This window comes from Trichoderma virens (genome assembly GCF_000170995.1).
Source record: "Trichoderma virens Gv29-8 chromosome Unknown TRIVIscaffold_92, whole genome shotgun sequence".
NCBI lineage: Eukaryota > Fungi > Ascomycota > Sordariomycetes > Hypocreales > Hypocreaceae > Trichoderma > Trichoderma virens.
In genome coordinates, this window is record NW_014013657.1 from 1,444,022 (window position 1) to 1,471,299 (window position 27,278).

Below are 27,278 nucleotides of genomic sequence, written 5' to 3' on the forward strand. Positions count from 1 at the left end.
GGTACCATAGAGATTTATCGGCGAAATACTACTTGCCCGTAGGACTCAACTGATGTTCACAGGCACCACGTCGCCACAGTCTGGGCGTGACAGAGATGGGTTGATGTCCACGCTGGGGGAGGGCGTGACCTAAGCAGTTTGTGGATGATGCGTTATCGTGACAGAGTCCGCTGTGAGGCTGAAGAGGGCACGAAATGGGGCCTCGTGTATCTCTCAAGTGAAGGAAGTGGTGGCTGTGCAGGTGACTGACTTGAAGTGGGCGGGGATTGATAGGTAGGTAGGTAGGGTAGGTAGGCAAGGCAGCCTTGTGTAAGTACTTGCAGGGAATTGGATGGCAAGACGGGGAAGCATGGATGTCATTCGGGTGCGAGACATAGATGGGGCCATGAATATGAACGAGAGACTTTATCTGTCGATGTCGAATAAAAGGTTAAAACGGAGTAAATTGGAATGTGAAACTTACCTTGAACCTACTAAGTACCTGTACGGTAAGGCCCCTGTACTCCGGTCGTATATCCTCAGGCGATGTACAGTACTGGTCTCTACTCCAGGTAAAGACGAGGTGCTGCTCAACCTCGACCAAACCTGGCTGTGGTACTCCGTAGTAGTGGTAACAACAGATAAAACGCCGGACTGTCCTATCTAGGCCTTTCCATTTCCATTAGCACCATGAATTTTTAATCCTCCCATGACAGTGCAATAAGTCAGCTGGTCCGCGCACCGCGAGAGCAGACGCAAGGGACGATCTGCTAGGTGCTACCTCGTAGTGACTCACAGGTACCTGTATGTCATCTGCCGTGCCGCTTCCCCACCAGACAGGTGTCCGAGGTACATGCGCTGCAACGGATGGAACGTGCAAAAATGTGTGAGACACTCCGTCTCTTCCCAGCGACATCAAGTACCCCAAAAGTAGTACTAGGTACCTCGAGCGTCTCCAGAGGTGCTAAAGTTCAAGGTTGCAGAGCGGGTCCAGTGACCCAGCTCTTCGTAGGCTTCCGCCCTCGCCCAGATTTATTATTCACGGTATGGTATTCGAGTGGCACATCATCGCAACCAGCCTTCAATATCTGTGAATCCCCCGTAAGCGCTCGCCTGAGGATTATCCAAGCCCTTATTCGGCGCCTCCGATCTGCGCTTCGGAGGACCATGGCGCACCGAACCGAAAAGAGCCAATTGAAACGGCCTCGCGTACGTCCTCTGGCCTGGGAATCCCATCTCTGCACCGACCTGTTCGTGGTCCATTGGCATCGTTGCTAACCTCTCTCTCGCAGGGCACGCTGCCAGAAGACGGTACAGACTCGAAGAAGCCCCGCAGGTCCGACCGCTTGGCCCAGGCCGACCCGGACAAGACTCCCGTGTCGCGCGAGCATCATCTGCCGTCGCCCGTCACAAACAATGCCGCTGAAGCTTCGACCGAGCTTCCCAAAGAGCACACGGCGACGCCTCCCGTAGCCATGGCCGACGAGCTTACCCCCAGGAAGGCTCCCGATAGCCTGGGACAGAGCCAGGCGCTGTCGTCTCCTCCGCAAGACACGCAGCCGCTCAGCCAGTTCATCGATCGCCACCCAGCGCTCTCTGATGATGTTGTGGATGAGCTCAAGGAAGGTGTCTGGGGCTATCTAGTCCCCTTGGACCCCAAATATGGCGACAAGCCTTTGGTGCTCAAAAAACGCGTCGCATGCCCCGTTTCCGATGCTGTTGAGCCTACCGTGGACGGCGCAGTGCAGGACAAGGAGTCATCGGCTGCCAAGGAAGAGGAGGCATTTGAAAAGACCAAAGTAAAGGGCGTTGCAGCTGGAGGATACCTGATTGGACGTCACCCCGAGTGCGGTAAGATATTCCTGATAACTCTGGTGCCTAGTTTTGATGTGGAGACCAGTGAATGCTAACATTAGCCGAAGACGTGGTTGTTAGCGAGGGAGTCGTTTCCAACCGACACTGCCTTATTTTCGCGGAAAACGTCGGGACAGATACTGTAGCAGTCGTTGAAGACGTGTCAAGCAATGGAACGTACGTCAACGAGGCTCTCGTCGGGCGGAACCAGCGTCGCGAACTGGAAGACCAGGATGAAATCGCCGTGCACGGCAAAGCAAGATTTGTCTTCAGATACCCTCAGAGCCGGCAAACAAGCGCGTTTTCACAACAGTACACGCTTATGGAGAAGCTCGGAAAGGGCCATTTCGCAGAGGTCTATCTGTGCGTAGAGAAGTCGACTGGCAAGCGATATGCCGTCAAGATCTTCACCAAGCATCCTGGCAAGGAGGATAAATCCAAGACCGAAGGCCTGCAGCAAGAGATTGGCGTTCTGATGGGCGTCAGCCACCCCAACGTCCTTTGCCTCAAAGATACCTTTACTGAGCGCGAACACGTTTACTTGGTCCTAGAGCTTGCCCCTGAAGGCGAGCTGTTCAACTACATTGTTAGGAAGCAGAAGCTGAGCGAAGATGAGACGAGAAAGCTGTTCCTTCAGCTTTTCCAGGGCATCAAATATTTGGTAAGGTCCCTACCCTTTCGCAACATACCTTCCCTGCCATCAAACCGTGTTTCTAACGCCTTTCCTTTCGTAGCATGATCGTAACATTGTACATCGAGATATTAAGCCAGAGAATATCCTGGTTGTAGACCAAAATTTGCATGTGAAGCTGGCCGATTTCGGATTGGCCAAGATTATCGGAGAAGAATCATTCACAACAACGCTCTGCGGCACTCCCAGCTATGTCGCACCCGAAATCCTGGCCGATACTAAGAATCGAAAATACACCAAAGCCGTCGATATCTGGTCGCTCGGTGTTGTGCTGTATATTTGCCTCTGCGGCTTCCCACCTTTCTCTGATGAGCTCTTCTCGAGAGACTTCCCTTTCACGCTCTCTCAGCAAATCAAGAGTGGTCGATTTGACTATCCGTCGCCTTACTGGGACTCAGTCGGTGACCCAGCCCGTAAGTTTCAACCATTCTCTTTTGTAAAATATGCCCGAGAATCCCCTTCATATACTAACTTGAATATGTTTAGTCGACCTGATCGATTGCATGCTGATCGTGGATCCGGAGCGTCGTTATACTATCGACCAGTGCCTCAAGCACCCATGGCTCACGTCCGCCGCACCGGCTGTGAATGACAGCACCGGAGGGCTCGTGGGTGGCATCGAGGGTTTGGAAGTCAACCGTCGAGCTCCTGTTAGAGAAAGAACATTGCTGGCAACGCTCAATTCCGTGTCGATTGCTGCTGAACTGGACGGCGGAAGCAAGGGAACTCCCATCAAGGTGTTTTCTAAGAACAAACATCGCATGGCTAATGCGCCCCTTGAGGCAGGCCCCGCACATCAACGAGCGCCCGAAGAATTCATCGCAATGGGTGGCAAAGGAGACCAGCAGCTGTTTGGTGATGACACCGGGAGCACCTACCCTACCGGCGACATCGCTGCGAAAAAGAAGGCGGCGGGCAAACCAAACGGCAAATAAACGAAGTGACGATCTTTCAGTTGGCAACAACGCGCCTTGGCTGTTTCAGTCAATCATCGGAGTCTTTGCGTGTATATATAGAATTGGCAAGTCGGTGTGGTATTTGGTATGGGAGATTTGGTCCGGATCTTTTTTCTCTCTCCATTTGATTTTCTTTGCTTTTCTGCATTTGCTTTTTTCCGTTTTAATGTTGCGCTTGTCTTTCTTTCGTTGGGATATCTGGGGACTACATGACATGTTTGGGGGGCTTTAACGGAGACCAGCTGTCTCCTTTGGGCCCTGGGAAGGGTCCTCTCTGGCCTCGCGGGCTAGAAAAAAAGATTTGCGTTTAGGGCAACAAGTATCCATAATAGCGATAACAAATAACAGCATCTTGCTTCATTTGGCCTTTGGACGGGAACCTTGAGTATTCACGGCAATATATGAATGAGGATCAAAGGTAGCCGTACGTAAACGTGGTGAACATATTTGCTTTATTATATAACTTTATTATATAAATAAATCTCGGAGATATAAATAGATCTACGAGATATAGATGGAGAAAAAATTAGAGATTCTTTCCTACCTAGGATGTCGCATTATAGCCATCTTGCTTGGCAGATTGCAGTCCCGCTTATATGTCTGTCCATTGATAATCTTGCCTTGACATCGTCAAAATCCAAAGTGCACGTGATATATCACATGGTCGCCGCCTCTGCAGCGTCACCGCCCTCGCTTAGCTCCCACACTTTGAGAGCGGCAGAAAAATCGGCGGGGTGGGCATTGTTGGATTGAGATTGACCACAGAGAAAGGAGGGAGAAAACGGCCGACCCCACCACAGGGCTATTCAGGCGCCGACCCTGTCAAGACGCTCAACTTCACATTTTGCGGTTGTCCAGTGCCACGCCCACGCCTACGTCCACGCCCCCGCTCGCCCTCGACCTCATTCGATCGTAGGATCCAAGGCCAAGTCATCGCCTCGCCATCACCAAGCCGAGACGGGACGAGACGAAACGAGAACCGCACGCGAGCGAACCGACAGTGTATCCGGCGTTTGGACAGAGAAAAAAAAGAGGCAAAATGCCGGGCGCCACGATCAACGGGCCGCAGCCCCAGCTGCTATTTGTCGATGGATCATTCGAGGATCTTGCCCGTGAGATGGCCGAGTATCTCAAGTCTGAGGATGCCAAGCAGCTCCTGAGCGGCGACAAGGAGGTTCCCAAGGAGGAGGTTTTGTCAAAGCTGGTCGCGGCTTCCAGCGCCCTCAGCACCGTGCCGGAGAAGGAGTTCACTGCCGCCTCGAACTTGATGATCCACCTCGCCATGCAGTCTTCCGACCCCAAGAAGCTGCTGCCCACTCTCTGCGCCAACGTCTCCAAGCCCGTGATCAGCTCGCCCGTTCACGGCGCCGGCCTCGCGCTGAATGCGCTCGTTACCATTTTCAACCTCCTCGAGCCTAATGACCCTATCCGAGCGCGAGTCTTTATGGAAATCCTCAAGTTCCTCAAGGCACACAGCATGTTTGATGGTCTGCGGACCTACCTGGAGAAGCTGCCGGAATGGATTGAGTCATGGGGAACCGACGCCGCCATGGAGAGGAAGATTTATGAGGATGTTGCAGAGGTTGCCCTCGAATCTGGAGAGGAAAAGTAAGGAAACAACCCCGAGCCCTCGAATTAGTCCTGTTGTAGATATGGTATACTGACGTCGAGCTCTCTCTTCCAGCACTGCCTACGAATTCATCCTCAAGGCTCTCCGGACCTTCGATGGCGAAGGTGTTGCCTCTGAGGAAGCCCAGAAGCTGTCCCTCCGCGCCCTCAAGATGGCCATTGCTTCCAACACCCACTACCTCTTCCAGGACCTTCGCGCTATCCCCAGCGTGCAGGCGCTCAGCGACTCTCAACCCATCTACTCCCAGCTTCTCGATATCTTTGCCGAGCAGGACCTTGAGGATTACAACGACTTCAACGACGAGCACAAGGGCTGGGTTGAGGAGCAGAAGCTGGATGCTGAGAAGCTATACCGCAAGATGAGGCTGCTTACCTTTGCCAGCTTGGCTGCCGCCACCCCCAGCCGCGAGGTTGAGTATGCCAAGATCACCAAGGCGCTCCAGATTCCCTCAGAGGAGATTGAGACATGGGCCATTGATGTTATCCGAGCCGGCCTCGTCGAGGGCAAGCTGTCACAGCAGCGCCAAATGTTCCTTGTCCACAAGGTCACCTACCGCGTCTTCGGACAGAAGCAGTACCAGGAGCTGGCCACCCGTGTCGACCACTGGCGATCAACCCTGCAGAACGTCCTCGTCGTTTTGCAGCAGGAGCAGGCCAACGCAAAGGCCGCCAAGGTGCGCGAGATTCAGGAGATGGAGCGAAAGCTGGCCAACGCCAGCACTGGAGGCCAGGAGGGTGGACGACGAAGACAGCCCCAGCGCGAGAGGACAGATAACGACGACTAAACGTTGGTGAAACTGAATCGAACATGAGACAGCCAGGAATTTAAAGGAGAGAGCTACAACAAAGAAAAATCAAAGGATTTGGGGGGTTTTCTGGCATGGGAGGGAGATATTTGATCGTTTGTGTTAATAGTACATCGCTGGGAATCCGATATCACGAGCCGGAGGATATTGCGAATGGCGTAGCCGGTTTAGCATATGATGTTTTTGTTAGACTTTCCTAGTTTTACGAGCCTAGGAGGGGAAAAAAGCTATCGGTACAATAGAATTCCGAAAGAGAAAAAAAATCTTAAAAAGATGAAGAGACGCGGGTTGATTTTGGAGTTTGATGGGGACCAAACTGATGTGCTGCTGGATATATCCTTTGCAATATCTACTCCTTGACAAGGTAGAGCTTAACGCCGTTATATGAAGCAATATAGCAGACGGAGTAGAGTTTACTGATAACAGGACTTAAGATGAATATAAGTTGCCGGAGCGGATTGGAGAAAGCGCCACATCGAGCCCTCGAAATAGTAGTTTGACAATACCATGTACATGACTCCTGCTGATGATATATGATATACCGCATATGAAGATTACTTTAGTGGTGTTCATGGAGTAAGTACGGATAGCTTTAATAAACAAACAAGGCAAAGCTATTATATCGATAATAAGGAGTTGATGAAATGCCCATTTCCCCCTGAACGCATCACGTGACGTCGCGTCCTGCGGTTTTGGGGGGGTAATTTGCCATGCCTCCAATCTGCGCATTGCATAGACTTGTAATTGAATCCTGTTGGGTATTATAATAAGGTACATATACAAGGTGTCTTTACTTTTCAAAAGTCAATTGGCTTTTCTGCTTCTCCTTTCTTTATTCCCTTCTTTCTCTCTTTACAGCTCCCCTTTGTTTCTCACGAGAGACGCACTTTACTTTTCGTTGATCACCTTGACTTTGCAGGCTTCAACCTTTGGACAACGCAGCAGCTGCTGGCATCAGCCCACCAAGACGAACCCTCTGGACTACCTACGGATCTAACACCACATCGATCAAAGGACCCCAAAACGAACCAATGGCCTCCCGCATGTCGACCTCGTTGCGCCTCGCCAACCGCACTTTAGGCAAATCCGTCTCCACACGCGCAACATCTTGCTCGTCACCGCTCTGCGGCCCTCGTGTCTTCCGTCAACAGCGCTTTTATTCCTCTCAGGAACCTCGCACCAGCGGAGGCGATCGCATCAAGTTCTGGCCTTTTCTTGCGCTTATTGGATTGGGTACGGCGGGATATATTCAACTGGCAAACACTCGTGTTAAAAGTGAGTGATGGTAGTTCCATGGCCACGGATCCGGACATTGTTCTCTTGGTTTGCTGACAATTGCACTTTGCTACGTGAAGACATGCCTCCCGCGACCGAAATTGCCGCGCCTGCTGCGCAGCTTTCTCAGACCACGCCGGTCTTTAGCCCCTCTGATGTGACTGTCGTCTTCGTGCTCGGCGGCCCCGGTGCTGGAAAGGGCACGCAATGCGCCAGACTTGTTGCCGAGCAGGGCTTCACCCATCTCTCCGCCGGCGACCTGTTGCGCGAAGAGCAGAACCGACCCGGCTCCCAGTTTGGCCAATTGATCAAGGACTACATCAAGGACGGCCTTATTGTCCCCATGGAGGTGACCATCAAGCTGCTCGAGAACGCCATGACCGAGGCCCTCCGCCAGAAGGGCACCACCAAGGGCCGCTTCCTCATCGACGGCTTCCCCCGCAAGATGGACCAGGCGCACAAGTTTGAGGAGGCTGTCTGCCCCGCCAAGCTCGTCCTGTTCTTCGACTGCCCCGAGAAGGTGATGGAGGAGCGCCTGCTGGAGCGGGGCAAGACGAGCGGTCGAACTGACGACAATGCTGAGAGTATCCGCAAGCGCTTCCGCACGTTTGTCGAGACGAGCATGCCCGTTGTCAACTTCTACGAGGGCGAGGGCAAGGTCATCAAGGTTGATGCCACGCCTACTCCCGAGGACGTGTTTAAGACGACGAACAAGCTTCTTACGGAGAAGCTGGCTTTTCCTAGGGGGCCATAATTCTTGACCAGGGGTACAAGATGTGTAATGAGGGGGAGGGGGGGGGGGGAGGGGCGGTTGCAGGGATGATGGGATTTTAGAAATGGTGTTTTTTTGGTTGGGAGAGGCATTAAAGACAGCGCACATCTGTGATAGACTGCGGAATGGAAGGGGAGCAAGGTAGAAAATGATTGGGATTCTTGTACTACAGCCGATCGACGGCATTTCATTATCATTATTATTACCATTATGGCTGGCTATAGACTTGGAGCTGATATCCACCTCGTCAAATATTGTTATGTAGAGTATAATAGCATTTGTTATCATCATGTCTAGATGTACAGTATGTAGGGAGAGTAGGTATTTTCCTCTTGTGTTCCGAGTCATACAAAGAAGAAAGTTTTGTATTATGTCTGCATGTGATCTACCTGTATTTCGTACAGCAGACGGCAAGGCAAAGCCCTGGCAAGGCAGAATCACGCATTGAAACCGGCACCCCTGCGATCAATGCACGGTTAGGTCGGCGCGAGCTCATAAAGGATGTTCAGCTTCGGCATGCGGTCGAATCAAAACGGTGTGCGAAGCGCTCCCAGCCTCGCTCTTTCGAGAGAGGCGCACACACAAAACACCTGATGATCAGCCAACAATAATATAGATGGACGATAGTGTATGCTAGGCAACTCGAAGCATTTGATGTGCACCTTAGCCATCCATACTATACGTTAGATAATAGGCAGAATATCAAGGCAGCGCTGTAAATGCTGTTCGGGGGAGTTAGCAGGGATAGCACCACTAGACTCTCAGACCTGGGGCGCCTCCCGCCCCTCAGCCGCTGTCAAAACTGCCCACTTCTCCATATTCGAGTTTAGGTTAACACTACTCCGTACTCTCACCTTGACATTTCCTACATGGAAGCAACTTGATGAGATTATGAGAGAAGTTTCCGTGCAGATTGTGGCACGGCTTCGTATTTTGATTTAGCGACTGTTTTTTTGGCCTTCCTTTTTTGTGAGTTTATCAATTTTCTGGCTTTTTTGTGGGCGATTTACTTGCGGTATGGCGACGACAACACCTACCAGCAACCGCCACCAGAACGTCTATCCTGCGACACCATCTTCCGAGAAGCGGAGGCTTAAGGGACTTTGGCAACGGAAGGAGTGGTGGTGTACGTCGTCTTTCTCTACTTCTACCATCACCTAAATCCCTCAATCATTCCCATCTCGTACATTCCGTCCCGCTCGAGAATTGAGAACGAACCTTGAAAGCGCCCAAGAAAGCTCACACATGGCTCTATCCATCCAGGCAATTGTTCTCCACGCGCAAAGGCCGTCCCGCGCATCGTCTCATCAGAAACTCGTAATATCGGCAGGTCATTCTGGGCGTGTCCTCTTCGTGGCCCCGACGGGTGCGGTTTCTTCCTCTGGTTCGAAGACGCGAGACTACGAGAGATTAGCCTTTGTGGCGAAGGCAGCTCGGCCGCTACCCCGTCGAAGCTGCCGTCTTTTACGCAGACACGCCTCACAGATATTGGATTTGAGATTCTGGGAGACAGGCGGCGGAGTGACCCTGGGAATTTGCGAGCTCAAGAGATGGATGGTGATGAAGAGGCTGCGAAGCCTCCTCAGCGCGTGAGCTCGTCACAGCCAGAAGCGGAATCATCAGACAAGGACAAGGGCAAGGGCAAAGCCGCTGACACTGGCTCTGGTGGCTATGAGCCTCCTACTCCAGGTCCTAGCACTGGTGTGAAACGCAAGTATGACGCTTTTGCGGAGGACGACTTTGACGACATGGGCTCGGATGAAGAGCGGCAGCTTGCCGACATGACGGACAAGAGCGTCGAGAAGTTTATCCGCGAGCAGGGCTACGGCGACCTCAACACAGCAGATGGCGAAGACGATATTCTCGCCTCCTCATCACGGCCGGTCGCCCGCACTCTCTTCCCCCAGGCGCAGAGCGCCAAGCGCTCCAAATCTGTGTCCTTTGAGGAGCCAGAGCCGTTTCCTCCTACGCCGAGCAAGAACAAAGGCTCTCAATCTTCGCCAACTAGCACTCAGCAAACTTCTCCTCCTAGCAGCATGGATGCTCCTCCTCCCACTATCCCTTCGTCAGCAATGACGGCTACTCAGCTGAATGACGACGAGGACAAAGATGACGGCCACGAGATTACTGAGCAAGTCATGGATCTTCTTCAATCGCAGTCCATCGAACCCTCTGTTCTACAATCCGTTCGCAGTATCCTCGCTACGTCTGCCCGCCGCACCAAGGGCATCGCCATGGGCAGAGACTCTGCTCGTGTAGCCCTCAACGAAAAGAAGATTAAGATTGCGAGGTTGCAGGAGCGCATTGCAGCGCTTGAGAATAAGGAGCAGGCTTTGAATGGCCAGATAACACAGATCAAGGCTAACTTGATGAAGATGTATGAGGACAACTGATGTTGATCTTCTGGTTTCTTTGGACTTTCTGGAGTTTTTGGTGTGCTCTTGGGATTCATGTCAAATAATCACGATACCATGTCATGTCAGATATTAACACGATAGCAAGCGTTGGATTTGAACAAGGACTACTTTTATATGCTTTGGAATGGAAGGCAGTGTCTCCCTTGTACCTGGTGCTTCGAATTTAAGAGTGTCCCTAACTTCGTTTCCTTATAACGGCATAAGGCCTTTTAAGATTTGGGAGTATACTCCTTCACAACGTCATCTGATATCTGGAGTGCAAGCTTGCCGGAGGTATATAATAAGAGCCGTCGGCATTAAGCATTATTATTAAATACGAGTACGGAGTATAAGAGCGCGACTGAATCGTTATCTTCTTCCAAACCCCTTCTTCATCAAAACCCCCCATTTCTAACTGCCGCCAGTGTAGCCTCGCAATCCTGGTAAAGTTTATACCGTTGGCGCAAGGGGTAGGAAGCTATCCTACTCGCCCAAGGCCATACTTGTACATGGAACTATCGAAGCCGTTAAGCCCAAAGGAGGCTTAATTGTAGTGGGTGGTTGGAAAGTCACCGCTGCAGCTCCTTAAGTCGGGAGATGGGCATGACCATGCTATTTAGGCGTGAACGCGGCTATTGTGTTACACGGATTTAGGGGTACACATCTCAGAGCAGCGCTGAGGTCGACATGTTCATCGTTACTGGGTTCTTTCTATACAGAGCAGATCTCCAACATAGGCACTTGATGATCTAGACCCTGTGCCTGGGCAACATAGCAAACAAGGCAAAGCAGAGCAAATCGGCACAAGGATCAAGGTACATACGCAATACATACATACAACTGTTGCTGCCTATCCTATATCCGAAACTGCAGAATGGCTAAAAGACTGATGGGATTCGACGCCCTCTATGGATGCCCATTGGGCTGCTCCGGCTCTGGCTCTGGGCTCTTCGCTCGGCAAGCGCACATCAAGTGGCGTTCCATTTCGACCAGGGTATCTCACCGAGTCGGTGGATTGCCGACGCCTTACTGGCGGGCTGCCTTGGGCTTTTTGTTCTGGCCTCGTCGCCTCAAGAGACCTGTCAGTTGTTACTTGTGCGAGCTTGGGTTGCACGCAGAGAGCGGTTTGGGCCACCACACCCCGTTTTGTGAGTGCTACCGTACAGGTAGTTGTACAGCTGCCGGTAGTGCTCGTACAGGTATGTGAAAGCCTGAATGTCAAGTAGCAGAACGACATCGAGTCTCAGACAAGGGGGCCATGTGAGGAGAGGCAAAATGCTTGGCGAGTGGCGGTTTCACGATGGTCACTCCGTATTATTTTCTTTTCTTTTTTCTTTTTTTTTTTAACTTGCCTATCCATTTTCCCCCTCATTCATCTTTTCCTTTTTTGTAAGTGTACAGGCATTTATGCCGTGGTCATGCGCAACCGTTGCGAGGGTAGTGTCTTAGTTTTCGTCAGCCCTTTCTTTTTTTTTTTCCCGCCCAAATGCCCGACATCAGACACACATTTTTGCATGTACGAGTACCGGCGATTTCGGCATCGGGCCCGAAGATGCGGCCTGCCTGATGCCAAGAGCCAAGGACGGATCGAGGGCCAATGAGCTGCATGCTCAGCTTTTGCCTGGATGCCCGTATGTATGTGCATGGAATGAAGGCAGGGATGGCGAAGAGAGAAGAGAGGACCAGCCCGACATTTTGGCTGGAGCCCAGCGAAGAGGAAAAAGAAGAGACCCCCTGTCAAGCGGGGGATTCAAAGGCCTGGGATGCTGTAGTACAGGCCCTTTGCACTTAAATTCTGTAAAACGGCGGGACAACTTCTCCGGACTCCTGCTACTCCGAGTAAGGTAATTCAAGGGTAATTCAAGGGTTGTCGAGCAAACAGAACAAATCCGTCATCTTCGGGAACCCGCATGATCAGCACTGGCCGTCTGGGGGCTGGAAGTCTGATAATCTGGGCTGCGGGTTAATGAAACACGGGTTCAGTGTTTGTTTGGTGGTGATCGACACTCGCACACAGGGAGCGCCAGAGTCTGTGTCCCTTTGCGTCGACCAGCGAACATCTCCATCAATGCGCCCCAGATTTCATCACGGCCTAACCTTAGCACGAAAAGGGTCCATGGCACGTGCTAATTGCCCTGTAATTTTGACATTTTGACATTTTGACATCTTGTACTTACCGTCATTCTACACGATGTTCTTGTCTTGTAAAGGACAGCTGCTCTGGGCCATTTGGTCTGGAATTTCTACCCTGCAGGACCTCCCCAAAAAAGGCGCAAAAAAAGAAAAAGAAAAAGCAGAGCAAGCCCGCCATACAAAAAGGAGCGCTATTCCAGACTTGTCAGCGAGTCCCTGTGTATTGACGTTGAAAAGGGTCTTTTTTCTGCTCCGCCCGAGCCGCTTGTTGCACCTTCCTTAGACCTGGCCGCTGTATGACGTCTGTGGCGGGCATCTCCACACGAATTACGGAGAAAGCGCGACGCTGTGCTCCGTAATCCGTATTCCGTACATTGTAGTCTACATTGTACGAGTGCGAGTACTTGTACAGTTTGCTTAGTGAATGAGCGCTGTATTGTTGCTTTGCTGCATTGTTTAGTATTTTATTTCTTGGCCTTCTATTGTATCCTGGTTGGTGGGCTATTCGATTCTGGGGCTCATGACATCGACGGCGTATGTACCAGTGTGTGAATACGTGAAATCGTGATTTGACAAGATACAATGGAAGAAGATGAAGAAGAAGGGAAAAAGAAAAAGGAAAGAAAAGGGAAAAAGAAAATCAAATAGATTGAATGAAGATGCCTACGAATTAAAGAAAAACAAAAAGAAGAAAAAGAAGAAGCAGGCAGTTGGCTGCATGTACATACTTCGGCCAACGGTTGTTGTGGCAGAAGATCGGCCATGGCTGCCTCTCAAAGTACATGGATGCAACATCAAGTGCACTTGGGGGGAACATCAGGTTCAAATTAGCAGTACGAACAGGCCTTCGGGTAGCTGGAATACCTAGCAGTTGTTCCACATGCCTGATTCAAAGCAGCTTCTTCCCTGAAGATCGGAACTGTTGGGCACTAACTCCCTAGCTAGGACTTGTCCTGGATGGCAGCCACGGCAGCTTTGCACAAACATGTCGAGATTATTAGTACGGATGTGCAAAGTGCTCTGGTGGTGCTTTGCAACGCGGCCCATGGCATGTTTAGGCAGCTGCAACACCCTTCTCGGCCTTATTGAAAGACATCGGATCTCGATGGCCCCCCCGGAGTCCAGCTACCTCAGCTCGGCGACCTCCTCACGTCAGAATAGGGTCGAGACGCTGTTGGAAGCCAACGCTTGCAACGGCTGACAAGGCCCAAGCCCAATACGAGCCTCGTGCCTCCGACGTCGAAGGAGCGGAAAAAGGAAAGCTCGCGGGCTTTAGAGCCGTGCCATGGCGTCTCGTGGCACCTGATTAGCAGGCCAAGTCGATGGTGGGCTGAAGCAAGGGAGAGATGGGAAGCTCAGTGCAAATCTGAGACCACGGCGCCAATGACACACACCGTTCCAACCTGGCACTGGGCGGCAGCTAATAGGATCTTATCCGACAGCTCTTGGTTGCTGCGTTTCCCGGCTTTCCTTTCTTTTTTCAATTTTTTTTTCTCACCCCCCAGCGGGTAGTGGGATGTGAGCCGTCATGCCGCTTGCATCTCCCCGGCATAATAGTCCGGGTGGCAAATTTGATAGGACTAGAAAAAGAAAGGAAGAGAGAAAGGAGAGGGAAAACGGACGGAGAGAGGGGACGAGAACAGTGTAATCCATCCATCAATAGCAAGAAGAGAATGATAACCCGCTGCCAATCCCACGGATGCTGGCCCTTTTAGCAGTTCTTGGGCTTGCTGCCGCCACATTCAAGATTAACGCCAGAGCGGCTTTATGGATGGATACTAGCCAGCTCGGTATTCTCACGGTGAGAGGGCATGAATCCTCACTAGCAAAGGGCTTTTCTCCCTGTCTGGCTAGTTCGATTTCGTAGTGCTCTCTTGACATGACCGCTCCAGAACGGTTGGGAGTGTTTTCTCCTCTTTTGGCCGATCATGGCCTTGCATTTCTGCCCAGATCAGACCATGCTCTCTTGTCTCATCTCTGCACATCTAGACCGGTCACTGGAGGAGGCGCTGCAGCGTGCGATCTGGCTGCAACGCCTGCACCCCATCGCATCCTCCTGACCTGCATCTGCTATTTCTTTCTTCCTTTGCTTTTTTTGTGGCCCAAGAGAAGGCAAGGCGAGGAAGAGAGAGGGAATAATAATGAAATTCCAAAATTAAAAAAAAAAAAAAAAAAAGAACAATCCACGTGCCGAAGTGGCCAGAGCTAAGATAGAAACCCCAGCCTTGGAGCACGGCCTGCTTGCTGTCTGCTCAGCGTCTAAATGCCTACTGTACCAGTGCCGACATGGTACCTTGTCGTAGTCAATCCGTACATGAATCTCTGGTTGCAGGCATATCCTTGACACAGAGCCTCCAAAGCCGGACTTACACAAGTAGCGGTACCTGGTCGATTTCAACGTCCGCGCAACAACATTTTGTACGAGGCGCATTGTACTGTACTCGTACCTGGTAGCGGGCCATCTGATACCTGGACTCCGTACCTTAGCATGCAAGGGAAAAAAGCGCCCCCCAAGTAGCCGCCTGGGCAGCCACCCAATCTTGTGCCGCGAGTGGTGGCGCCCCAAGGTACTGACAAGGTACCGGTACAACGAAGCAACAGACTGAAGCCGCAGTCGTCGCATTCTTAGAGGACCAAGGGAGCTGCACAGACGGGTCGATCGTGTTGATGATTTCCAATAACCTGTGCTGTCTGTGCCCTTCTTAGCAGGCGGCTGGTCAGTGCTGCTTGATTGCTTGATCCAGTGCAGGGACTTGGAAGGGCTCATGCGGTGCTATAGGTACATGTACACTGCATGTTCCGCCATCTTCAACTCTTTTCCCAGCTTTTGCACTCCAGAGCTGGCTTCTGGCTAGCACAGCGCCCTACTAGCACTACAGCAAAAGTCCTAGGCGATTCAGTTCAGCGGCTACCGTACTTGTACCTTCTGGGTACCTGCTCTCTAGGCCCTGGGAATACTCCTCTTTCCACTCCCCTGTCGCCCAAGATCTCGTCTTCTCCTCCATCTCTTCCTCTCTTCAACCAGTTTGCACCGGGCGGTGGTGCAGTCCGAATACCTCTGGAATTCCTACGTTAGTATTTCTTCCAAAACTCAACTCCCGCACCCCTTTGACGCCTGTCTGTGTTGTGTTCCCCGCGCCTCTGCGTGATCCCCCGCGACACAATCAATCAGACAGGCAGAGTGTCCCTCATGCGCTTGTTCTTGTCCCTGTCCCTGCTCCGTCCCCTGCTCTTCTTGTTCTTGTCTTCTCGCTCTCTTGTCGGATCCGAGTCATCCCAGCTTCTGCAATCCTCTTCCTCGCCCTCACTGCTTCGAATGACTCTGGCACGCCCTTGATTCATCGCTTACTCGACCGAGTCTCCAGGTCCCGGCGCCTTGATCTCGACCTTGCCCGCCGAGCCGCCGCTGTTCCCCGCCGTCGAAGACCAGAAAAAAGCAGGGCCTCTTCCTCCTCGAGTTTTATTTCCTACTCTTTATTTTATTTCGACGAATTTCTCTTTTACTCTCCCCATCTTTACCATCCTTGCTCCTCCCCGCCCGTCGCTTCGCAGCCTCCTCCGCGATATTTCCTCTTTCTTCCCTCTCTGGGGAACCCCCCGGCGCCCGGCATGATCGAAGATACGGCGGCACTCGCTGCGGCCGCAGAGCTCATCGCCTCTCTCGCCTGCGACCCTGCCTCTACTTCCACGCCAATATCAGTAGGGCCAGGCTCCAGCATCAAGCTACCAGGCCGTGAGAACCCTGCAAAACGGAACCTGGAGATTGAGCTTGAGAAGCTCGCCCTACGCATTTCCCAGCTAGAGAGCAGAGCGTCTGTCTCGGCCACGGCCATCTTCCCAGAGACGCCCAATGAAGTCAACGACACACTATTCAACGATGAGGTTGAAAACGGCGCCCCCCCTGTGGCCCCTCAGCCAAGGTTGTCCCAGGCTCATCAAGGTAGCTTGGACAGTCCGATTTTTGTATCCCGCCAGCTGACCAAGGAAGCGCTGCAAGGACTGCGCGATCATGTTGACGACCAGTCCAAGCTCCTAGACAGTCAACGCCAGGAACTCGCTGGCGTCAACGCGCAGTTATTAGAACAGAAACAGCTCCAGGAACGTGCCCTGGCCATGCTCGAGCAGGAGCGGGTAGCAACGCTCGAGCGAGAGCTGTGGAAGCACCAGAAAGCCAACGAGGCCTTCCAAAAGGCCCTCCGAGAGATTGGTGAGATTGTCACTGCCGTAGCTCGCGGTGACCTGACCATGAAGGTCCGCATGAACTCCGTCGAAATGGACCCCGAAATCACTACCTTCAAGCGCACCATCAACGCCATGATGGACCAGCTGCAGACCTTTGCCAGTGAAGTGTCTCGTGTCGCCCGCGAGGTCGGAACTGAGGGTTTGCTGGGCGGCCAAGCCCGCATCGGTGGTGTAGACGGTGTATGGAAAGAGTTGACAGACAATGGTATGGCCCATTTTACTTTTCTGTTCACATCCTATTCCCTCTACTTCGGTCAATCTCTGGCCAGTAGTCGGTAATGGTAGTCGTTAACAACAGCTGACATTGTTTTCACAGTCAACGTAATGGCACAGAATCTCACAGACCAAGGTATGTATGGCGAGATCCTTCTCTTCCTACCTTTCCCTCGCTTCTTTCCCCCTCCTTTCCCCTCATTTTATTTGCTCTCCAACCGGCTTTTTACGGTCGAGTAGAATAGGCAGTTGAAGTGCTGTGCGTGAGGTTTATCTAACATAATGCCATCTAGTGCGAGAAATTGCCTCTGTCACAACGGCCGTCGCTCACGGCGACTTGACGAAGAAGATTGAGCGACCAGCAAGAGGAGAAATCTTGCAGCTGCAGCAGACCATTAATACCATGGTGGATCAACTTCGAACATTTGCATCTGAAGTCACGCGCGTAGCAAGAGATGTCGGAACCGAAGGTATCTTGGGTGGTCAGGCTGATGTCGGCGGAGTCAAGGGCATGTGGAATGATCTTACTGTAAACGTCAACGCCATGGCCAACAACTTGACGACGCAGGTGCGCGACATTATTAAGGTCACTACAGCCGTCGCCAAGGGAGACCTCACACAGAAAGTCCAAGCCGAATGCAGAGGAGAAATGTTCAAGCTCAAGTCTACCATCAACTCCATGGTTGATCAGCTGCAGCAGTTTGCCCGCGAAGTCACAAAGATTGCCAGAGAAGTCGGAACTGAGGGTCGCCTTGGTGGCCAAGCCACGGTTCATGACGTTGAAGGCACATGGAGAGACCTCACCGAAAACGTCAACGGCATGGCCATGAATCTGACGACACAAGTGCGAGAGATTGCCAAGGTTACCACGGCTGTCGCCAGAGGTGATCTTACCAAGAAGATTGGAGTCGAAGTCAAGGGAGAGATTTTGGAACTGAAGAACACCATCAACCAGATGGTTGACCGCCTGGGCACATTCGCCGTCGAAGTGAGCAAAGTGGCCCGAGAAGTCGGTACAGATGGTACGCTTGGTGGCCAGGCCCAGGTGGCTAATGTTGAGGGCAAGTGGAAAGATCTAACTGAGAATGTCAACACCATGGCGTCGAACCTCACTGTACAGGTATGTCATGCCACTCTCCCCATTCAAAATTACCACAATACGGCCTGTTTTCTTGGGACGGCGACGGCAAACTACTTTTTCGCATGCTGACAATAATCTAGGTGCGAAGTATTTCGGCTGTCACGCAGGCCATTGCAAACGGAGACATGAGTCAGACAATTGATGTAGAGGCAAATGGTGAGATACAGGTGCTGAAGGAGACCATCAATAACATGGTTTCGCGCTTGTCAAGCTTCTGTTACGAAGTTCAACGAGTTGCCAAGGATGTCGGTGTCGATGGCAAGATGGGAGCCCAAGCCGATGTAGCTGGATTGAATGGACGATGGAAAGAAATTACCACTGATGTCAACACCATGGCCAGCAACTTGGTAAGCCGCCGCCTCTGTGCAAACTTGCTTTGTTTCGAAAAGGCCCAATTTACTAACGCATGTTATAGACCACTCAAGTGCGCGCTTTCTCTGATATTACAAACTTGGCCACGGACGGCGACTTCACCAAGCTTGTCGACGTGGAGGCTTCCGGCGAGATGGACGAGCTCAAAAAGAAGATTAACCAAATGATATCAAATCTGAGAGACAGTATCCAGAGAAACACACAGGCCCGAGAGGCTGCCGAATTGGCCAACAAGACCAAGTCAGAATTCCTAGCAAACATGTCCCACGAAATCCGAACTCCGATGAACGGTATCATTGGAATGACGCAGCTCACTTTGGATACCGACTTGACCCAGTACCAGCGAGAAATGCTAAACATAGTCAATGATCTTGCCAATAGCCTCTTGACGATCATTGACGACATCTTGGATCTGTCAAAGATTGAAGCTAGGAGAATGGTTATTGAAGAGATCCCGTATACGCTGCGAGGCACAGTCTTCAATGCTCTGAAGACTCTCGCAGTCAAGGCGAACGAGAAGTTCCTTGATCTTACCTATAAGGTAGACAGCTCCGTGCCTGACTACGTCATCGGAGATTCGTTCCGTCTGAGACAGATTATCCTGAACCTCGTGGGCAATGCCATCAAGTTCACCGAGCACGGTGAGGTCAGCTTAACCATTCAAGAGCAAGAGGATAAGAGGCATGTGGCACCCGGAGAATACGCCATTGAATTCATCGTGGAGGACACTGGAATTGGCATTGCTAAGGACAAGCTCAACCTCATCTTCGACACTTTCCAGCAGGCCGATGGTTCAATGACGCGCAAGTTTGGTGGAACAGGTCTCGGCTTGTCCATTTCCAAGCGATTTGTCAACCTCATGGGCGGAGACCTGTGGGTTAACAGCGAGGTTGGCAAGGGCAGCGAATTCCACTTTACTTGCCGCGTGAAGCTGGCCGACGTGCACGCGGAAAGCGTTCAGCAGCAACTGAAGCCCTACCGCGGTCACCAGGTTCTCTTCGTCGACAAGTCGCAGTCAAACGCGGCCACACACATTGGAGAAATGCTGGAAGAGATCGGGCTTCACCCCGTTGTCGTTAATTCCGAGAAGAGCTCGGCTCTCACTCGCCTTAAGGAGGGCGGCGCTTTGCCCTATGATGCCATCATCGTTGACTCAATTGATACTGCTAGGAGATTGAGAGCGGTAGATGACTTTAAGTACCTCCCTATTGTCCTGCTAGCTCCCGTGGTTCACGTCAGCTTGAAATCCTGTCTGGACCTGGGTATCACGTCTTACATGACGATGCCATGCAAGTTGATCGACCTGAGCAACGGCATGATCCCCGCCTTGGAGAACAGAGCCACACCATCTCTCGCAGATGTAACCAAGTCGTTTGAGATTCTCCTTGCTGAGGATAACACGGTCAACCAGAAACTGGCTGTGAAGATTCTCGAAAAATACCACCATGTTGTCACTGTTGTGGGCAACGGTTGGGAGGCTGTCGAAGCCGTAAAACAGAAGAAGTTTGATGTGATTCTAATGGATGTTCAGATGCCCATCATGGTAAGTAGTAAACCTTGGCGCAGAGGTCCATCAAATTGCTGTTCATGAGCTAACTCTTTTCAAACAGGGAGGATTCGAGGCCACCGGCAAGATCCGTGAATATGAACGCGGCATGGGAACACATAGAACTCCCATCATTGCTCTTACAGCCCACGCCATGATGGGTGACCGCGAAAAGTGTATCCAAGCCCAGATGGACGAGTATCTGTCCAAGCCCCTGCAGCAGAACCAGCTCATCCAGACCATTCTCAAGTGTGCCACCCTTGGAGGTGCATTGCTCGAGAAGAATCGCGAGCGGGAACTGGCATTACAAGCAGAAGCCAAGGCATCTGGACGCCTAGAAGGCGAAAGGGGCATGCTGCGTCCCAGCCTCGAGGGCAGATCGTTCACCACTAGAGAGCCCATGACCAAGAACAGGCCATCACTCACCAAGGCGACCAGTAAAGCTCTGGAAGAGGCGCGAAACGCAGCAGCAGCAAATGCCGGCCTAAGATTCAGTGAGCTCTCTGGATTTGGTGCTGAGTTGTTAGATGAAGATGATCTAGAGGAAGAGGATACGTTTTCAAAAGCACGCGAAGAACTTGCTGATAAACGAAGCCTCTCGAGTTAAAGAGTATACGACATTGATTGGGACGGCATCATCAAAGATGGACGCTGCACTCGGATTGGTCCGAGAGCGTCTTATCGAGTTTACGAGTCTGCCGCTCGACATGAGCTTATGAGGACCCATGCTAGTTTTTACAACTTTCCTTGGCTACGTTTGAAAGCTACGTTTACAATACCTTGCACCCTCTCTATGTAAACGAGCTCTGGGGGCCACGAATCTGCATCACGTCACTGCAGCTTGCATGATGCTGCTGGCAGGGGCGGTCCTATCACTGCAATTACACAGGAGCTGGTGCAAGTCTCTGTATTGATCATGTCTGATTTCCAGTACTCTTTTTCTTGTTTGGGCATTGTGTTCTTTCTTTCAGAGCATGACTGCTGTTTTGGGATCTTGTCGATATGCTCTCCCCCTCTTCAATCCTCAACCTGGCGAATACGGTGTTGATATCATCTTGGACGAGAAAAAAAGACGCAACGGTCTTGTCCTGTTTATTTGGTTCAGTATTAACTTCTCTAATTTTCCTTTGGCTCTCTGTTTTTTTTGGTGTATTTTCTACCCTCATGGTATTTGTTCGTCCTTTGTTCCCTTTAACTTATATTTGCTTCCCTTTGCTTTATATCGCATGGACTTTTTTTTTTTTCTTTTCGCAGTAACGGATAGGGAGGTTCGCTGGCATATTGCAATGGCAATAGTAGGCAGGACTTTTTTTTTTCTTTTTTATGGAATTACGTGGATGAAATGGCATAGCGAAAGAATCGGTCTTTCTTATCGTTTCGTGTGGAGGGACGGATGTGGATTTTCTTTAGGTTTTTTTTACTCCCCTTCTTCCATTTTCTTGAAAATGCAAGCTGCGGGTTTGGACTCTTTCCACAACAATCGTTGATGGCAACGATGTGAATGAAACTGAAGATGGTTCCCTTCAAAGGATGAGGGTAAATGGACACGGAGGCGGGATGGTGGAGTGGCCTCTTGAAATTGGAGAAATAGGACGCAAACGTGGATAAGAGAAAGAGAAGAGATGCTTACCTTTATTTTTGCTTTTAAGTTATTTTGCTTTCTTCTTTTTATGTGTGTGGAATCGAGTTGCCTAGTTTTCTTGCCTTGTTAGCGACATCAAAAGACTTTCCATCTCTTTGTCCTTGGAGACGATGGGTTCTTCCACATGCTTGATTACTTGCTCTTGATGTGAATGAATATTGAATGATGGCGTTGGATGTGTAGCTCTTTTTGGCGTCTAGTTGTGATGACTACTATACAGGTTTATCTCGTGTACACGAGAACGTAGTGTCACTGTTATAAAACCAACGTCTGAATCCCGCTAGAAACGAACCCTCGACAGAACAAAAACAAAAACAAATTTACATGAAAGATACCCCATGCCTCACTTGTCAGCCTCTTTCTCTTCTTCGTTGGCCTTGTCCGTGCCGTTTGCCTTCCTTTCCCGCTCCATCTCTTCGAAATCAGCAAGGATGGAGTCGAGCTTGGCTTCGAGCTTGGTCAGGGCGGCTTCCATGTAGGTAGCGGTTGCCTCGCCTCTGTTTGGTAAGAATCGGTGGGATTTTTGTTATTATTGATATACAAGAGATGTGATTTTGTGTGTTGTAGAAGAGAAGCGAGATTTGAGATGTGGAGAGGAGAAGACAGGGTTGTTTAATGAACTGAATGGTACCTAGGGAATTCAAGGAGAAAGTAAAGGGATATATGGTGCAGGGAGAGTTGAGATTTTCTTTACCTAGCGATATCTCTAAGCGTCTAAACAACACGACACTTCCCAGTTAGATACAAAGAAAGAAAGAAGCTAAAAAAAAAAAAAAAAAGGAGCAGTATATCGTGATGAACATGCCTGAGCGATATCAACCTCGGAAATGTCCTCGGACTGATCTGGTTTACTCGAGTTTGTCTCGGATGGCGTCGCCATGGTATTTTGAAGCCGTCTTTGGATCTCAAGGGACGGGCTTATTACGTGGATAAGAGAGATTACTTGGACAGGGGGGATTTGATGCGCGTGGAATCGCGTATGGAGTCGAAGACGGCCGATGTGATTTTGTTGAGTCTGTGTTCCGCGCCACGAAGCTGCAAGGCTGAGCAGTTATTGCGCCTCTACCAATGGACGGAGTACAAAATAATGCTCCGTAACAGGCACTTGCTGGGTGGCTGCCGTTGTACCGGGCAGGCTCACGTGATGCGCGCCTTGCGTACTTGTACTTGCTGGTACTGCCTAGTACCTCTTGGGCAGCATGTGTAGGTGCCTCAGGACCTTGTAGTTGTACTTAGTGGTAGGATCCCAGCAAAAGGTACGCTGCCAACATGCTACGAGTACCTGCTAGAGCAAGGGTTGGCAGTATGTCGGTTAGTTCCTCCATACAAGTATTACTCCATATTACAGGTACCTACTAAGGTACCAGGGAGGGGACTCTTTCGCTCCAGCTTGTACAAGTATTCTCACAATACAACTCCATTGACGACGGAAGAGAAGAGAAAATGAAACACACCACTGGAATCAATATTCTCGGCCATTTGCTCCATCTATCATGCAGTACGTGGCCACGGCAGCATCCATCATTAATGACCAGTAATTAAAACTAGTCCGTCTGTTGGCGAGCTTACGGTTCGTGTTCGCCATGTCTTACTATATCTGTATAGTTTGCTGCGGCTGGATTCACAGCAGATGCATCACAACTCCTTAGCAGCTGGCAGCTCACATATCAAACGCGACAACTCCTCGTCACTTGCGTCTCAGACATGAGGTGGCATTGGTATTGCCAATACCAGCAAGGATCCTTGGTGCCGAGCACACACATCGGCCTGTTCAGCTTTACGCCACGACCAATTGACGCTCCAAGGGGTTGCAGACGGATGCCGTTCCGTCAGCATGGATGGCCAAGTGCTGCCCGTGTGGGAATAGTAAATTGTCACTGCTTGCTGCTCCCTACGGGCGCTTCTGCCCTTTTGTAAGGCGTCCGGCTAGCAGGCCATTTGGCTCTGCTTCCGAGACTCCATAATGCTCCTGCTGGTACCAATGTGCCGTCCGGATGGGAAATCCAGAGGGCGTCTCCCTACTTGTACATCAAAAGTTATACATAGTATATCAACTTCCTCCATTTTGGATGGCCCGCTCTCTTGAATTTAGCCATCTGTCGGGCCATCTCATCTCCCCGCCATCGCGACTGGTCAGACACCTGAGCGTTATTCCTGTCACTGGCTGGGATGCAAAGACATGTACAGCTGTCGCAGTTACCCTTCTTGGGGCTTGGGTCAGAAGCGAGCTTGGCAGTTGTCTCCTTTGCGGGAGCCTCAATGAGCTTAGTTCAACCGTCCTCAAACAGCCCTCGAGCCGTCGCCTGAAGCTCCTACGCTGTATACACATAGACGCAGGCCAACTCTTGACATCGAGATACCGCTCGTACGATGAAAGCGCGTTGAAGCCTTCTATCCTCTCGTGCGGGTGGCTTGGGTGAGGAGGTGCCAGCTTTTGGTGCTCCGTGTCTAGAGATTACTAGTCAGAGGGCTAAAACTGTTAGCACCCTGTTAAACTTCAAACACGCCCCCTCCCATGCAGGTTCGACGGGTCTAGATTCTAAAAACCCGCAGTCGGTTGCCATTGGCTGCTGGCATGACAGTTACGGTACGAGGCACTCTGACCAGAGTGCAGAAGATGGACATAAACAGGTACGGGACACTTCGGAGGGAGGCGTTGGAAAACCAACCGCGTCCGCATGAGGGGGATTGGATATGATGCAGTTGAGGTACCCATAATGCGCCATCACCGGAAATTGGCCTCGCTGGACAAAACTTTGCAACATGAGGGGCAACCCCCTCCCTCACAAAGGGACGCTGATCGTCTTGATAACTACATGTGAATCGAGATGTGAGCCGCCTTGGACTCGTAGTATTTCTGACATCATGTATTTCGGTTGGTGTGGAATTCTCTTCAAAGTGGATCATCAGGCTTGTTCAATCGACCGATCTACCAAGTTAGAGTAGAACAAAGTGACGGGTAGAGCTCTTTAAGATATGTCAGAGTCCATTTTGGTACTTCGTACTGTGGGTATCCAAGTATCGTATAGACCGGCAAAGCACCGTACTAGCATGGCTTGCTGATCGACTGCTCTAGGCTGTCCCGTGAGATGTGCCCATTTATCATCCAGTGCTGGTCCGAAACGCCCTGTGCCCGCTGCATGGTGAGAGACGGTTGAGCACAAGTTCGAGGACAGGTGGGATCAGTGAATCTAATGAATCCACGCACTGGCCCGAACCTCCGCCATTACTCATTGGTGCGTGCCCCCCGGGTGCTAGACATGTAGAATCGAAGCAGAGATGGACGGCCCTATTTCGCGGGAGGGGGACCAGTTCGACGGGATCGAGATCTCCATCTTTTCTTGTCCCATTTAATGGAATTTCCCATACCTGCGGGTGCCGGCCTTGGAAAATGTGTCCCTTTTGGAGGTGTGGGCTTGCATGGCCCTGGTTTAGGTGGTGGATGGTTATTTCTGCTGCGGTGAAGCGACTCCTCACCGATTTGTGCAGTTTGTCTGACTTGTTATCGCAACTGGTTGAGCCCCCGTCGCTCTCCCTTCGGTCAGGTGGGAACATTGGCTTCCGTTACCGAGTACTTTCCCGCGGCTTCTTTATTCCCAAGAGGTTCGTGTTCTTTTCCAACTCGGCAACGTGGCCCCAGGCCGTTATTTGTGGCGGGAACGTACGTACCGCAAACCCATCTGGCAAGGCCCGTCTTTCCATTAAATGCAAAAGCTATTTTGTGTCAGAGTACTCGTATGTGCTCGTTTGAGACACTGCTGGCGAGTCTTTTTCTTTGCTTTCTCCGCAAGTCCAAATTTGCCTCCTTCCATCTCACCTCTTCCTCCCCCTTGCTTCTTTGCCATCCGCTCTGCAGGGTCTTGAATGTCCTTGCAGGCCTTCAAGTAATACACACTCCAAAGTAAGGAGAAGCGTCTGACCTCACGACACCCATAGTGGCGTGACCCCAATCCGATTCCCAGGTTTGAGCCCGATTCACAGCGCTCCGCACAAGGGCTTGTCGTCCTGATTAGTCCCTGGTAGTGCCGGCATGGGCCAAGTTCCAAACGCGACGCCCCGGCGTTTGTGACGTAGCACTAGACTGCGGCTGTGATAGGCCACTTGTTGCCTCCATCGACTCACCCGGTGCCTGACCCAATCCGCGGTCGCCCTCCACCCTTTTCCCTTGCCTAGCTATCCACTGGTCTTGAGCCACGAGCCCAAAGGTTTGAGGGATCGAGATCGCTGACCTCTCAGGCCAATGCGATGATCCGACGACAGCCAGTCGCCCGAATGGCAGCCCGCGCGCACCAACCCTACCTTTGTCTGTTGCGGATTGGCTTGCAACAGCGAAGGGGCCCTAACCTTGTAGCGAAGCTAGTCTAGCTTCTCAACTGATGAACCATGTTGTTTTCTTCTCGCCCCCTTTTTTCTCAGCGTAAGCACAAGTACCATTTCGGTCTCAGCTAAGCGGCGCAGTTGGAGGAAGGAGGAGGTGCAATACCATAGTACTCATACATGGAGGTGGTATTCCGTCTGCCGCATGGAGTAGAATTGGAACCTTCAGCGGCTCGCAGCGCCAATAGGCATGAAACCGAGTCCCAAAGGAGACAAAGAGGCCTAATTGTAAGCCTCTAATCCCCCTGTTTGCAGCCCCTTCGTTAGCTCTTTTTTCAGCTCGTCTCATCACTTTCTTCACTATTAGTACTGTCGATGGCATACGAGTATACTTGTGCTCGTAAATCCGGTTAGGAGCGTCTGGTACTGGGCTGATGGTACAATAAAACCACCTGGATGAGAACACTGCCATGGTTTTGCAAGCATACATACCTGTACTTGTACTCAATCGTGGGTGCGTGGTGCGTCGTTGCATCTGCTGTTATAGCCACCTGGCCGCAAGAAACGGGGAGTAGCCGTGAGCGAATTCTCATGGGAGCTGGAGCTCTGTTCTTGACCAAGGTGTCAGATGTCCCGTCCTTTAAATTGATGACGGCTCTTTTTAGCAGCGTTGCTCAATAGCGTACCGTAGTACCAGGTGTCAAAGAAGCTCAAACCCTGCCCTTGTGTGTTCCACTTGCACAGCTATCGACGGGCAGAATATGCAAAAGTGGTGATGCGTTGACCTTTCCACGATCTCGATAGAGACGAGGCCCCTCGGACCTGGCTGCTGCTGGCCTTGGAATTCGATGCTCGGGTTAATTAAGTTGTTAGCTGTAACACCCTCCAACGCCTCCATTTTGGGTTACATCACCCTCGTCATGTCTCCTCACCTTGTACTTGTAGCAGCCTGTGAGACCAGATTATTATGGCTCCTCTTCCCAAATTTCGTTACGCCAGCTTTCGGTGTCCGCCCAGCTAGGGCTGCTAGTCGGAACGCTGTGGTCCCGTCTTGTTGGTCTGCCTGCAGTATTAGCTCGTGGAGTACAGCTCCCAGTCCGATCCCTCACTTCGCTGCCGATTTCCCCTAGCCGTCGTTTAGTGGTCCTGGATCGAATAACGCTTTCCTTCATCACCGTGTCGTCGGTGTCGAGACGGCCCTGAAGGACGGACCAGGTTCTCTGATAGCGGCACGCCTACCCTCGGCGTGCCCTGCACTTGTTAACGCATCCTGTGCAAAGGCGCCGTGAAAGGCCCCCAGCAAGTCGTCCCTCC

The 27,278-nt window shown here is 51.3% G+C and overlaps 5 protein-coding genes across 5 annotated transcripts; all 5 read left to right on the plus strand.

The window, feature by feature from the left end:
- Nucleotides 1-1,146: 1,146 nt before the first annotated feature.
- Nucleotides 1,147-3,839, plus strand: TRIVIDRAFT_175355 (uncharacterized protein; the record flags this gene model as incomplete). Its single annotated transcript, XM_014094383.1, has 5 exons — nucleotides 1,147-1,188; nucleotides 1,272-1,830; nucleotides 1,896-2,494; nucleotides 2,568-2,937; nucleotides 3,011-3,839. 5 exons carry the CDS (start codon nucleotides 1,147-1,149, stop codon nucleotides 3,457-3,459), a joined length of 2,019 nt encoding a protein of 672 aa, XP_013949858.1.
- Nucleotides 3,840-4,519: 680 nt separating this feature from the next.
- Nucleotides 4,520-6,213, plus strand: TRIVIDRAFT_82535 (uncharacterized protein; the record flags this gene model as incomplete). Its single annotated transcript, XM_014094384.1, has 2 exons — nucleotides 4,520-5,088; nucleotides 5,165-6,213. 2 exons carry the CDS (start codon nucleotides 4,520-4,522, stop codon nucleotides 5,892-5,894), a joined length of 1,299 nt encoding a protein of 432 aa, XP_013949859.1.
- Nucleotides 6,214-7,272: 1,059 nt separating this feature from the next.
- On the plus strand, nucleotides 7,273-7,944 carry TRIVIDRAFT_38268 (uncharacterized protein; the record flags this gene model as incomplete). The annotated part of the gene is made up of 1 exon (XM_014094385.1): nucleotides 7,273-7,944. The coding sequence occupies one exon, from the start codon at nucleotides 7,273-7,275 to the stop codon at nucleotides 7,942-7,944; it is 672 nt and encodes a 223-aa protein (XP_013949860.1).
- Nucleotides 7,945-10,034: 2,090 nt separating this feature from the next.
- TRIVIDRAFT_187712 (uncharacterized protein) lies at nucleotides 10,035-10,355 on the plus strand (the record flags this gene model as incomplete). Its single annotated transcript, XM_014094386.1, has 1 exon — nucleotides 10,035-10,355. The coding sequence occupies one exon, from the start codon at nucleotides 10,035-10,037 to the stop codon at nucleotides 10,353-10,355; it is 321 nt and encodes a 106-aa protein (XP_013949861.1).
- Nucleotides 10,356-16,100: 5,745 nt separating this feature from the next.
- Nucleotides 16,101-21,639, plus strand: TRIVIDRAFT_74382 (histidine kinase NIK-1; the record flags this gene model as incomplete). Its single annotated transcript, XM_014094503.1, has 6 exons — nucleotides 16,101-16,938; nucleotides 17,240-18,066; nucleotides 18,168-18,434; nucleotides 18,503-20,002; nucleotides 20,070-20,442; nucleotides 20,548-21,639. 6 exons carry the CDS (start codon nucleotides 16,101-16,103, stop codon nucleotides 20,610-20,612), a joined length of 3,870 nt encoding a protein of 1,289 aa, XP_013949978.1.
- Nucleotides 21,640-27,278: the final 5,639 nt, after the last annotated feature.